The sequence below is a fragment of the Paramormyrops kingsleyae genome, chromosome 23 (assembly GCF_048594095.1).
Source record: "Paramormyrops kingsleyae isolate MSU_618 chromosome 23, PKINGS_0.4, whole genome shotgun sequence".
NCBI classification, from domain to species: domain Eukaryota; kingdom Metazoa; phylum Chordata; class Actinopteri; order Osteoglossiformes; family Mormyridae; genus Paramormyrops; species Paramormyrops kingsleyae.
The window spans coordinates 14,727,055-14,741,388 of record NC_132819.1 but is presented as its reverse complement, the minus strand read 5'-3'; the positions used below and the strand labels follow the sequence as shown (position 1 = coordinate 14,741,388).

General features: G+C 47.6%; 1 protein-coding gene across 8 annotated transcripts in view; it reads left to right on the top strand.

Annotated features, from left to right (window-relative positions):
* The window catches only part of vps50 (VPS50 EARP/GARPII complex subunit), a 71,145-nt gene that overhangs the window by 18,399 nt on the left and 38,412 nt on the right, over positions 1-14,334 (top strand). For all 8 annotated transcript variants that reach the window (XM_072706123.1, XM_072706125.1, XM_072706126.1 and 5 more), the window contains 4 exons: positions 713-755; positions 1,303-1,401; positions 3,163-3,303; positions 9,400-9,532. In XM_072706123.1, coding sequence (XP_072562224.1) covers positions 713-755; positions 1,303-1,401; positions 3,163-3,303; positions 9,400-9,532 — 416 coding nt within the window. The remainder of the gene's footprint in view (positions 1-712; positions 756-1,302; positions 1,402-3,162; positions 3,304-9,399; positions 9,533-14,334) is intronic.

Genomic DNA, 14,334 nt, shown 5'->3' with positions numbered 1-14,334 from the left:
GGGATTGTTAAAGGGTTACGGGGTGAGAGTTCTGTGTGTAGCATGGAGCTTGCCTGCCTTTTTGACGGGTGGCACGAGATGGGAGGAGATTTGGGTAAATCCAGCAAGGCGCCGATTCCCACCCCCGCTGTTAGTGGCCAGGCTGCTCAGAAACATCAGGTTTCCCTGGTGCTTCTGCGGTCCCAGTTCTCCCATCATCAGAAACCAGTCCCAGCTCACTGGATCGTTTCAATTCACGGACACATCCCTCTTCTCTCCACCTCTCTTCTTTTCTCCTACTCCCTCTTTCCTTACCTCTCTTCTATTCCACTTTCCTCCCCTCTGCCCCTCTCCCCCACCTCTACTCTCCTTCTCCCATCCTCTCCTCCTATCCTCCCCTCCCCTCTTCTTCCTTTCTCTACTCCTCCCTTCCCCTCCTCCTCTCCATTCCTCTTTCCCCCTCTCCTTCTCACCTGCTCTTCCCTCATCTCCTCATTTCCTCTCACTCCTCTTCTACTGTGCACTCCTGCCCTTTCCCACTACTTTCCTCCTCTCCCCTCCTCCTCTTCTCTTCCCTCCTCTCCCTGTTTCTCCTCCTCCCCTCCTCTCCCTCCTTCTGGCCCTTTAAGACCAATCCATCTTCTGAGGTCCCACTGAAAACGTATCAGCTTTCCATTTGATGTGAGTTTCATGTATTCCCACTACTGGGTTTGATTTCTCTCTGTTTCCACAGTGAACTGAACTCCAAGCTTCAGGACACCCTGGAGCAGATAGAGGTACGGCTTCTCCTGCCTGTAACCTTCCTTTCCCTCTCGCCGCTCCATTCCTCGGTGATTCGGATCTTTCTTTTAAGCCCAAACCACCAGACATGAGGAGGACATGCCTGCTTCACACACACCACCCAGGGCAGGATTCAAACCTCTCTGCGTTCATTTACGAATCACGCTCACTATTGCATCACCTGTAGAGTTCTAACACCCCTCGGGTTAGTGAGGACTGCAGAGGGCCCGATCCAGGCCTGCATCTTGTTTTTGTGGGACTTGTGGGTCCGATGGGAGGCTGATCCACACATAGGCCAGTTATGACTCATCCGTGTAACTTTTCCATGTGAGACTCCTGTGAGATACAGCATATGTGGATCACATTGTCATTTCACCCATCTGTACAGCTGCTTATTTTACCCGAGGAAAGCGGACAAAATCCATTCTTAGGGGCCTACAGCTAGGCTGAGGGTGGGAATTGAGACCATATTTTTGGGTGGGGGGGGGGGTAATCTTGCACATCTATCACCCTCTTACCGATTGAACACTTTCTTCCATCCAGGAGCAGCTGGATGTCGCCCTGTCAAAGACCTGCAAGCACTTTGATGTCACTCACTACAACAAAGTTCAGCTGGCGTACGCTCTCCTAGGGAAGACGCAAGTGAGTGAGTCAACGCTGGTTTGCATCCGTCGGGGAGACGCGGGGGTGGGTGGGGAGGGGAGGGGAGGGGAGGGGGGGTTCATTGTTATGTATGAGATGAAAGGGAAAAGGGCTCCTTTTTCACTCTTATCCCTCAGATATCCACAATAGCTTCTTCGCAAGCTGTGAAAATCCTCTTTTTCCCTCTGGGAATCTGATTCCGGGCAGCATCATTGACGCGGGTTTTAATAAGCAGCTTTCAGAAGGCTCGGCGAGGCACCGCGCCGGTTTCGCGGGGGCCCCGGAACGTGCCGTATCGGTCTAATGGGGATCTCCGTCCGTCACGTTCCCCGCCGATGACGCTCCTGCATTTGCGGCATTCTCGCTGCGCTCGTCCCATGCGTGTGGCTCTGGTGCGTTGGGTGTGTGGTGCGTGTAGTTTTCAATCTTGCTCTTTTGTCCTGACTTGATTGATTCAATTACTGGTTAATTACATGTGCTGCGTGCAGCCAGGGCTTCCTTCACGAGGAGCACGGCGTTTATTAACTGCAGGGCGTAGAGGTTTGGAATCCTTGTAGGTGCCTTATCCTTTGATTGATGTTTTTAATTGAGTAGTTAGGAGGTGATGGGTAGCATCTCCGACTGTCTCGGAGCACGAGACACCCGATCGTGACGAATCTTGGATCAGGCGCGACTTGATCGCCCGTCCGGGCCCGTCCAAAACATTCGGACGTCTCACCACCTGCCGAAATTATCTTGCTCTTGTGAGATGCGGATACCGTTCATGTCGTTTGTTCAAGTCGTCCGCTGCCTCAGAAGTCACGGCAGAAAGCCAGAGGCATAAAGTGGCCTAGACCTAAAAGCATAGTAATACATCGCTGTCTAATCCATGTATCATAACAGCGTCTCCTTCCATGGAAACGTCTGCTTCATTATCGACAGCTTCATTATCGACAGAGAGCGGTGCTCTCTGCTGCCCCCGCGGTCGTTTGTGTCTTTTAAAATAGATTCTTCACAAATCCAGTTTTTCAGCTTGGTCTTTAAAGCCCATGATAGACTATTAGCGAAGCCGTGCATTACAGCCCCCATCTCCCATCGAACGAGGGCCTCGCCGGCCTCTGCTAACGATTTGATCTCATTTTGCGATTACTTGGAAATTTGCTTTCACTCCCCCCTCCCCAAGAACGATGGGGCCATTATTTGCGAGTTCGTCTCTGAAGGCCAGCTTTTCTCGCGATGCGGCCACATTGGGTGACGTTCACGGGCCGGTCCCCCGCTTCTCTCGTTCCCTTCTCAGGTTTGGGTGCGGGGGTCCTCTTTATGGTGTTGCGGTTGTTCTCTTAAATTTTGAGGCTGGAGTTATGACTGTGGGGGCTGCCCCTTCAGGCGCAGCGCTCTCGTTGCCTATGGTGTGGTTCTCGTGTCTGGGTAACACCACTCGCCGCACCGCCGGGCCCTAGTCAGCCGCTTTCCTGCTGCCTCCGGGAGATAAAACCCACTCGTCTCCCTTCCACTGGACGGAGAGTCTCCCTACAGAGCCTGGGTGGAAATAAATAAATAAGATGTGTGAAGTGGGGGGGCTGCGTCATGTGGGTCAGACAGCCTGAATACCCCCCCCCTCCCCATAAAGGGCCCACCCTTCATTCATTAGTTCTGGAGAAAGAAAGCTGATCACAACGTGCTTCTTACTGGGAATCGCTGGCTGTGCTCGCCCAGTGGACACCATGGTCTCTGAGAAGCCCTCTCTCTCCCTCTCTCCCTCTCCCCCCCCCCCCCCCCCAGACGGCCATGGACCAGCTGCACATGCACTTTACACAGGCCATCCACAACACAGTGTTCCAGGTGGTGCTGGGCTACGTGGAGCTCTGCGCCGGCAACGCCGACACTAAGTTCCAGAAGATGCAGTACAAAGACCTCTGCACGGTAACCCCCCCCCCCCCTTTCTCCCAGGGATCTAGTGAGGGGGCCTCTGTTATATATGTCTGTGCCACATCATGGCTGGAGCACGCCTGCGGCCTCCTCGCCACCCCTACAGACGGCTGTGCAGTGTCGTTACCCAACCAGGGCCTCCTCTATTGTCCCTTTCATCTATAATTCTGATCTTATTATTTATTTATATGCTTTCATATAAAAGCCTTGAGTAGGGCTGAGAAGGGGCGGACATCAGGCCGAGTGTCCGGAGAGTAATTTATAGCAGTCGTTAGGTTGATTTAACTATTGGAATCGGTTCCAGCGGACGGCCACACTGAACACGCCTGGCGTATGGTGCTTCTTGGATAAGAATAGTGTGCTCATCTATCTTCCGGAATCACTTAACTACTGTCCAGCGCGTCCACGTGTGGCCCCGAAAACCTTCTGCTCTTTTAATTGAACGGCCTCCCCGTGCCATTTGCTGCGTCGGACGTGTCATACCTGCAATTGCCAATAGGTGGAGCTTCGGCCAGTAAGGCGAGGTCAAGGACGGGTTGAGCGGAAAACAGCAATCGAACTGCGAGGGGGTCCTTTCCGAGAGCTAATTGTCGATTCTGAAGTCGGTAGCACTAGGAACAGGGGATTATTGTAGATTAGGCAGGATGAAAGGAAGAGAAACAAAGGAATCCTATTTAAATAAAATCCCAATCACTCAATCCTGGTACAGAGTGACACAAAGTGAGCGAATCATCAGGCAGATGTGGGCGTTCAGTGTTTGGAGATGCTGCCGGACGTGCCCTGAATTCCAGCGCATCTCTGAGATGTGTTATTTTGCGTCGTTCCCTGAAGCCTCCTGCTCGGCCCTGATTATACCCGTCAGCGGACGGCTAATTTAGTTTTTTAGCGGCGTGACAGGCGATCGTGAGTTTCGGCACATGGGAGATGTGCAAGATGTCAGGCAGGGCTGTTCCTGGTGTCCTCCAATTCTGGGGCCTAGAAAGTCAGCAGAATCTATAGGTTGTATGTGTGTGTGTGTGTGTGTGTGTGTGTGTGTGCGCAAGCGCCTGTACGTATGTATGCGTGTGTTTAATTCTAACATGTTACTTAAGATTCCAGATGTAGAACACAATGGAAAATATTTAATCATTGGAGGAATAAAGTAGGTCTACTGTTACATGCATTTTTAGCTCACATATGTGAAAATAATGTGCAAATGTGCAAGTCAAAGGTATAGTAACCACAGCATAAGCCGGTTAATGCATGACAAGCTGCCGTTTGTTCACTGGTGTGTAATGCGCAGCTTGTCGTGCATTAACTCTGACTTAATTTGATCCTTGCATCTTTGGACTGAAGTCTAGTTGTAGGAGGGCTGTCTAGTCATTTTCCTTTTTTCGCTTCTTAATTCCTGGGTTAATTGTGCCGTCAGTTTCTGTAGGTTTAATTAAACTCTTAGTCAGCGTATGGTTTGGTGTACAGATTCTCATTGCTATGGCGCCCTGCGCTCTGTGACGCAGTTTAGATTCAAGGAAACAAAAGGTCATATAATAATACGCTACTTGCTGTGAATGTTAAAGCTACCTATCGACCCGATCAATGAGCCGGGCTGCCTGTCTGAATGGTCATGCTGGAGCGGCTGTGGATCCTTTGTGTTGCAGATCCTTTGGGCTGTGTTTCTTTTTGGGTCGCTCCTTTGAGCCATGGATCCCTGTGGGCCACAGATCCCTTTAAGCCTCTGATCTTTTGGGCCATTGGTACTTTTTGGGACATGGATCCTTTGAGCCTCAGATCCTCTGTGTGTCCTCTGGCTACCTCAGGAGCTGACAGTAAAGGGTGCAGCTGGTATTCACCTGTCCTATGGTTTTCTGCGTAGTTCTGTAAAACGCTTCTCCTTCATTATTGTCCTGAGAACCACCTGGTTCTGGTCCAAATGTCAGACTCGGTGCTCTTTGCTAACGTCGCGAGCTGCTTCCAGTCCCCTGTAGAGCCATGAAGTGTGTCGGCCCCAGACCGCGACTTAATAAGCAGCATTTTTGGTGTTTGTTTTCCCCCGCTGCCCGGGGCTAACCATGATCCGGATAATCAGACTGCTCTGACTCTAGTGTAGGCTGCTGCTAACAAGTACTGATTGCTTGCTGGACCGGTGTTGGTCACCATGTTAGTTAAATCGGCTCCACTAGACCAAACAGCCGCTGCCCCCTGGTGCACGGAGGATGTCGCGCCCACGAAATACGCGCTGCCCGGGACAAAGTCAAGTCAGCCGAGGAAATTAGACAAAGTGAAAGTTGCTAGCGGGCGGGGTCTCCAGTGGAGGAGCTTGCCTGGGGTTCTACATGGGCTTTGAACCAGCACTGTGTTGGACACATACCGTATCTGAACATTCCTTTGTACTGGGTTAGTCTGCTTAATCTGGGTTAAGTCTCCCCACACCTTTTGACTCATCGGCAGTCGGTGAGTACAGGCCTCAGTTCTGGTGAGCCTGCTTACCTGATAACTCGATCAGCTGCGCGGGTCTGCAGCACGCCAGAGGTTCTCTGGGTGTGATTCCAGGGTATATTCAGAGCCGCGCGATTGCGTAATGATGAGTCGAACCTTCCCAGCGGCTCCTCGCCGCTAAAAGCTGCCGCGGAAGGAGCCCTCCCCCCTATGTTACTATAAAAGCATTTGAGCCGCTACTATAATAAAACGGAATTCTGGAGCCGCGGACCCGCCCACGTCTGATCCGGAGTTTGGAAGCCAGCGCCGACTGTCGATTACACGGCTGGGCGCATCGGAGGATAGCGGTCCTCAAAGGGATGGGGGAGTTTGATTAATTCTTGCCATTTGCTCACTCTCCCGCCATATTGGCATTTGTTGATAAGAAATAAAATACTGGCCAAGACGGTCTGTATCGTTAGTATTCTAGACAAGTGCCCGAGAGACCACAAAGCGAGCGCTCAGATCCGCTAGCAGAAAGTCCCCATTACAAGTGTTTTGGAAGTCAGGATTATAGCATCCGGTGTTTGCGGACAAGGGGGAGAGATGATTGGACTTTTCCACTCACTGTGGCATGATGGGAAAATGTAATAGATGCCGGTGCCGAGAACGTGGCTGCACTACAGACCTAGGGGGCGCTCTTGTCCGCGGCTGAGGGGATGAAGTGAAGCAGCTCGAGTCAGCCACCAGTCTCCGAGGTTTGCCAAAGTTTCCCAGCCGAGTTTTAACTTTAGCTCATTGTTTATGTCACAGTGCGGGTTCTTTTTTTTTTTAAATGAAATGATGTCTCAAGTTTTATCCTGGAGACTTAGTGGAAGAAAGTTCCCTCTTGTGGCATCAAAAGCAAACGTCCAAACCAACTTACAAATCAGGGCGGTAGTATATTACAAACATTTGCGTCCGAGGAGCCGGCTAGGCGTAATTGTAGCTAGGCTGAGCTTCCGATGAATGCCTAGGAACAAGTGTAAGCAGAACTGGAGCAAGAGCTACACAACTGCATCCAAACAGTTAGATCCAAGTGACAAATATTCTGATCTGCAGTAAAAGAATGATTCTAAGGGCATTCGGGGATTCAGCCAGGCCAAGCAGCTTAAGCTCAGACATGTTGCTTAACCCTGTCTTTTGCAAAGTGCGACCTGGGGTTCTCATAGGACTCCCTGTTCCGTCGCTGTCCGTCCATGGCAGTGCGCGCCCGTGATCTGGCTTTCCGACGACCGGTCACCTCTCGGGCCCTTCCGCCGGTCTCCGTTGCCTGGCAACCTCCAATGATCACGCTTTTTGTGGGTATGAGTGGCTAAGATTCGGAACAATTGCCGGTGTTGACGTCGCCTAATTTCTTCAGCTGCTCAAATTGAAGTGGTCAAGAACATTAGCTCCAAATGGGCGATGAGAAAATTCAGTAGTGATTTTTTATTTTAATAAAATCCTAGGGTACACGTCTCAGAGAAAGCTTTTTCTAATTTGTTTTTATTTGTTTATTTTTTACTTAAGGCAGTGTTCTAATGCACATCCACTGGATAGAAAATTGTACTAATGCTGAAATTAGAAAGCCATTGTTCTAACTCTGGATGGCACCATTTCCCAGCGGGGGGTGCGGGGGGGGGGGGGGGGTTGTCGATGCCTCACTTCTTTAGGATCGTGGTTTCCAATCCTGGCACATCCTGTCCCTATACTGCATAAGTAGTTACGGAATACGTGTGATAGACAATCCTGAGTTTACTTTTACATTTTTCATATCCTTAAGGTGAAACGCTGTTCGTTTTATGAGCAGAAATTCAAAAATATTATTACAGTTTCGATTCAACTGATCAGCAGACCAAACAGCGGGTTATGAAATATTACAAGCCATTCAATAATTTTTAATAATTTATAGGCAGATTGGAATCTGTAAGGACAGGAAGGTGAGCACTCCTTACGGAGAACTCTAAACAGATCTGAGGGATCGGAGAGGTGAGATGACGTGCGAAAATAGTGATTTCGGTGACCTCATTTTGTTGGGATCTCGCAATGATGACCCCCCCCCCCCCCCCCCCCAACTTTTTTTCTTCAATCAGACGGTTTCACAGGAAACACTGTTTCATTATTGTACGCTCACCCGGCCGGTTCCCCCATTTCTGGATTTTTCTCACGTACCTTCTGCTGGATGGCTTCCTGTCTTGGGCCTGTTCCGCAGTGGAATTGGTCTAGCAGGCCTAGAAATGTCTGTAAAAATGCCAGCCGATCCTCCGATGTGCTATTAATTTCGCGGTGTTTGGACGCTGCGTCGAACTCGGTGGATGGCCCCCCTTCTTTGTGAACTGATTTGACGTTCATTTTATGTCCCAGTATAGCTGAGGTGGGATGTGAATTAATGCCAAATGATGTGACGTCACCCGATTGTAGCGAAACGCCTATAACGGTAAACGGCAGGAGTGTGAGTGCGGCGGATGGGCTGTAATCATCGTAAAACTGCTCTTAAACTGTTTAAAATGTTTTATTTTAAAGGAGCAGTCAATTGGGAGCATGTTAAGTGTCTGGAGTCATAGCTGCTTTACCATAGTGACCTTTTTCTGTCTCTTTAATGTCTGCGAATGACAGAAATAATACCACAACTTGTATTAAAATTTATCCTTGATTTTTGGGGGGTTTTACTAGGACTGGATAAAAAGCAGCGGGAAGTTAAAGTCTGGCATCCCAGGACGCCGTCTGCAAGCTGCAGTGGTGATTTACAGGGGAGTGTCAAGCTTGTGAGAGGCTGAAGCCCACGGGTCTGAGAGGGAGAGAGCCCCCATGCATAAATTGCTCACAGATCATTCACTTTTTCCATCGGGGCAGACGCGTTACCGCGCGCCGGTCTTCCCTCCAAAATCCAAAGGCGTGGAATTCTCCACGGACTTTGGTAATTTACTGAGTTCCAGCTCAGGTTTTTTCCCTCCCCCTGTTTCAGCCTGAAATAGGTGCTACTTGCTGTGAATGGGATGGAGTTGATGGGTTTTTTCAAAAATACCGTCAAATGTGTGCGATTTGGGTCAGTGTCAATTGCTGGAGTCGCAAGCAGCTTGAGAGGCGCAGAGCGATGGGAGATGACCCACGTCACCTGCCGGCTGGTGACTTTCTGAAACTAAAGTCACTTGAAAAGGTGTCTGTGTCCTCAACATTTTTGTAGCACGCCCCCCCCCCCCCCCCCCCCCGGCCTGCTAGCAACCCTGCGGTCTCCAAATTGGCACGTATGCATTGCAGAATCCAGTTATGGTCCTATGACTTTTGTGGCGCTTGACTTATCAGCTTAATTACAGGAGCTTGGGTCTTGCATTATTTTTCTTGTAGGTAGTATTGTGTCTGGCGTTCTGATGGACTGAGGCTGCACTGTCACACTTAAATTATGGGGGCTGCTTCTCCGATTATCCTAGGGGCTCAGAGCACCTACCGGGAAAAGTTGAATTAACAAATGAAGACGAGCAATAAATATGAACTGGAATGAAAAATAATTAATTGACATCTCTCCTTGTGAAAATCACCGTATTTTATACCCATATTAATGTTTCCTGCATTCCTTCCCTGAATTAAATCTTTTTTTTTGGAAGCTTTTGGGACTGTAAGATTTGCGCCTTTTGAGTTCTGAGTCTGAAAAATGCTTGTTTCGTCCCTGTAACCCAGCACATAACCACCGATAGCTACATCCCATGTCTGACGGATCTCTGCAAGGCATTGTGGGAGGTTATGCTGAGCTACCACCGGACTATGCAGTGGCACGAGGAGCATGACAAAGAAGAAGTTAAGCCTGCAACAGGTAAGACCGACATACCTCAAACATGCTACGGGTAAAACTGGCATGCCTGCAACACTTTAGAGGTAAGACTGACACGCTTTGAACATGCTAGAGGTAGTAGCTCTAAGTAGATGGCGCGACAGTTTTGAGGACATCGTTTGCCATCGTTCTGTTTGTGTGGAGGTGCAGATCTTCAGAGAGTTACTTCTGTTCCAGCCAAAAACGATCATCACTTTTTAGTCTTCCCCAGATTAATGTGGTGGGTTCGAGAAAGGGCTGTCACCAGGAAACCAATTAAATCGACCGCTTCCAGTGTAACGGGAGTGAGGGATGTTAATCTAATGCCTTAAGTCCAGACCCAGCACTTTCTCTCCTTCAGGGGATGCAGGCGAGACCCGCGTCATCAAGCCCGTCATCGTCTGTGCTAAATAATTTGTGGACGGCCGGGGGAGGTTCTGGTTTCACCACGGCGCTGACCGTGAAGCTTGCAGTCAGTTTATAAGCACCGTGTTAGTGTCTCGTTTGGACGGCCGTGACTGTGACCCGGTGTGATGGGGCCTTCTTTTGGGCCTCAACTTACTGCGCCGGAATGGAAACTCCACTGAGTTCCGCCCACTTTATCTCCGCGAGTCAGTTGAAGTTCTCAAATTAAAACTCGTGTAGGATAACCTGAAGAAAATGGCAGCGTGCAAAGGAGAGAGAGAAACACGGGTAGGTGTGTCCTGAGCACGGTGCTCTGGGTCTGCTGCTAAGGTCGTGGTTGTGTTTCAGATCCCAGAAGATCTTGTGCCCATTAACCAGTTATTGAAGGGATATTGCTCCAACAAAATGTCTTCAAGTCCATTAAAGAAAAAAAAATAATAAAGTATATTCCTTTGGGTAAAAATAAAGTCTGTAATGGTGTGTAGTAGCATTTACATCCCAACAGTAAATGTAAATGAAGTTGGTATCCTCTGATTAGTTTGGTCTCAGCTATTTTTATGCGTCCAGCCCAGGGTCAGACTTACTGTAAGTCAATTGAAGGCAGCAGCCAGGGACCCCTGAAAACTAAAGGCCACTGTGAAGAGACCATTTCTAAAAGTTACATTTATGGATATAAGATTACATGATCATTTATATTATAGCAACATGTCTAATATATATATTTTTTTTTAGCAACGGTTTTCAGGATGGGCAAAGTGGCCCCCGTCCAAGCTGTAATGGACTATTCCCACTTTGGGGCATCATGCTACCCAGCTTCACACTGGAGTCTAGTGGTAGGCTAGTGGTTGTTTCACTGCAAAGCAAACTGGCGCATACTAGCCTAACAAGAAGAAAATGGTGCAGAGATACAAAACTGACATTACATCTCCTGTGTCTTTGATGTTGATCCTCCAGAGCAATACCCCATCCCCCTGATTGGCCAATTTAACTGACAGCACTCCCACCCCCTTTCTGATTGGTAATGCTGGCACCCCACATATTGTTTAGCATATTTTTGAAGTTCGATTGTTTTTCATTTTCTCTTGTCTCCAGCCTTCGGCCAGCAGAGCAGTTAGTCTGTCCCTGGACTAGCCGGTCAATGTTAGAGTCCAGGCTTAGCCATGTGTCGAATGTGTTGATCTGACCCTGTCTAGGTTAACGTTTGGGTCAGCGATACCTGCTCAGTTTGACTCGCCTCTCATACACTCACCATCAGCTGTGATTGGTGTTAGGGTTCAGGTCAGCGATACCTGCTCAGTTTGACTCGCCTCTCATACACGCAACATCAGCTGTGATATGGACATGAGTCACCATCCAATGTTCATAGCCAATTCCTTTGAAGGATCAATTCCTTATATGATTGAAAAACAAACCTCAGTGTGTCAGTATTACCATAAATGATGAGCTGCCAATTACTGCCCTAATAAGATGGCATTATTCCCGTTATTATCACTGTAATTAAGTCGAAATTGTTGGTGCGGTATTGTGATCAGATAGTAAATAGACAGACCCTCATAGATCGTGTTTCCTTTGTGTCCTAACGCTCGGGGTATGTCTAGTCATGCTGTTTCACTGATTTGCTGAGTCTAAATTGTACTTGATTGCATGGCTGACTGAGTATTCCCCGCGGTGTTCTGTGTGGGATTTACCCTGCACCCAGCGAGTAACCATACATTCTGATATTTATGCTGTTTCTTAGCAGAGATCATAATCACCCTAATTATAATCCTAGCTTCCACTTTCAAGTGCATTGCTAACAAAAACTAAAGCGGCACCTGTGTAAGAAAGACCAACAAGAGAAGCTTGATTGTCTTCATGTAAGGGATTCTTGTGATTTCTTCCTTGTCTGGTTTTTTAATCGATGTGAAGTTTAGGATTATAAATGGCCGCCTTCTTGTCTTTCGTATGTTGCCATGTAAACAAGACGCCGTCATATTTCAGCATCTGTCCTCTTGTGCTGTGGTTGTGTTTCTCTTGGCCCCTTCTACGCTCCCCGGAGGCAATAACTCTGTGACTGGAAGACGAATGCCCATCTCTTGTAATGGTTCTATGCCTCTCGGCGGTCACCTTCACCTCGGAGACCGGCTCCTGCCCGGCAAAATTACCCCCCTTGTGCTGCCAGTGTAGCTTGCGCTGTGTAAGGAGCTGTAGCCTCGTCCTGTTTTTCGGGATCGTTCCTGAGTCCCAAGTCGCTGTCGACGGGCTTAATGAGACGGCTCCGAGCCGTCACTATTAGCAAGCCGGTGCGGTTAACCCGCCGGTTTGCGGTGATGAAGCTGTAATTGATGTCAGTGCTCGTGGAGAGATGTTGCTGTAATGAATATTAGAGGAGAGATTTCACTCTATCTCCCCTAGCAGGATTTGCAACGGTGTCTGCCGCCTGTCATGTTAGCGTTAGCCTCACGGAGGTTAGCGTTGGCCTCATGGTGAATTTTGCTTTTTGTTTATTTCCTTGTAGTGCTTGTGCTCTTTTACTGGTGTTTTGTTGGCTAATGAGACAGGTTTTAAGGTTGATTGAAGTTAATTACTAATTACTTGGATTTCGATTTACTGAGGGAGTGCAAGTCGATGGTTTTTAATAAGTTGATCCAACATTTATCAGAAATGGTAATTGATATGCAGAGCTGATTTTTATTTAATCTCCCCGCCCCTTCACCCTTCACGTGCAGATGAATTATTATGAGTCACATATCAGTAAATTTTATTAGTCTTATGGCAAATAGATTTTCTTTTCTTATTTATTTGACAATTGCCTGTGAATCGGTGAATCTTCTTTTCTGTGAACTGGGTTATTTGTATAACTCTGTGATATTTTATGATTAAAATTGTTACGCACGCATAAGGCAATAGGAGGGAGAGTTTCTGAGTCTGAGGAAACGTGTCTTGATTTACTGTGTATTTCAGTTACTACTTTATCTGTGGTCTGTGATATTGAGTCTTTCTGATTGCTACTCATAAATAATACAAACCGTTTTATATCGAAACAACATTCAGGCCTTCATCCAGGGCCTACGGAAAATCCAGCTAGCTAATTAATGATTACTATGATGAATTAATTATGGAAATGAATTCCCCCTAATTTACATGGCACTCATGGATATAAAACTCGCATGCATTTGTGGATGAACCAAAGTGTGTAAAAAATATATATGGCAAAAATGTTTTATCAATTTTGAAATATTTTGAGGAATTTTATGAACTTGAAAGTGTTGCTGTGCATGTGCCAGCTTAATATATTTTCCACTGAACTGCTCTTCATTAAGACTGGAGATGGCTTTTGGTAAATGTTAATGTCTTTTCGTATTACCACACATATTCTGTTAGGATAATTACTTCATTATCCATATTACTGTTTGTTGAGTATCCGGCCCGCCTTGTGTCTTCTGTGTTAATTTTTTTTGTTCAACTCGAACTGTAGACTTCTGCACAGTAGAAGAAAGGAAAGGTGTTTTATTTCGTGGTGCTGTAATGGCAACTGAAATAGATACTAGAATCGGGTCGTGCTGTGCCAGAAAAAGAACCTTAAAAAAATCCTTAGGGATGAGTCAGGTGATGATTGTGATTGTAGCTGTTATATAAGCGCAAGTTCTGCGTTCCCTCAGCCCCAGTAAACGCCCGGACCCAACGCTCAACCCTACAGCAGGGCGTAGCCTCGATACCTGCTTTGCGTTCTTGAACGTCTCCCTTTGAACTGTCTTCTGCTTGCAGTCTTTCCAGCGGCTTTTGATAACTTCATCTCTATGTCTTATTTCATCATCTCTATATCTCTATACCACGTGGTTCCGTTTGACATTGTGCTCGGAGCAAAGCCCTATAAATAAAACACCATATATATATAAATATCCTTTTAACTAGAAACCAGACTGCGGATTCACTGTCATTTTTTTCCCTTGAGAATTAAATGGCCCTTTTTGAAAGGACTAGAATATTGTTTCTTGCCGATTTGCCCATGTTGTCAAGGTTTATTTGAATGTGGGTTGGCGGACTCCCTCCAAACGTACGTGTGTGAGATATACCTCAAAGCGCGTCAGCTGCTAGGGTACAGGAGGGCAAAGCAAAGCGCCGGGAAGTCCAGAAGGAATGCTGGCCACCATCTTTGTCTTTCCAGTCATGTGATTGATGACTGCGTTGCTGAAATTGTTTATTTCCAGTTGATTGTTGTCAAAGGGAAGGGCCAGGAGTGAGCAGGATGAAAGCTGTATGCCTTTGAGGCGGAAGGCTGTGAAAGACTTTGTTTTTCCGTTTACCCTGTGGTCGTGTGAGTTCGCTCAGATAGCCCTGTTAGCTCTGCGAATTGCCAGTACTTTGGAGGTGATAACAAAAATGGCAGCAAAGATTCTTGTATGTACAGTACCAGTCAA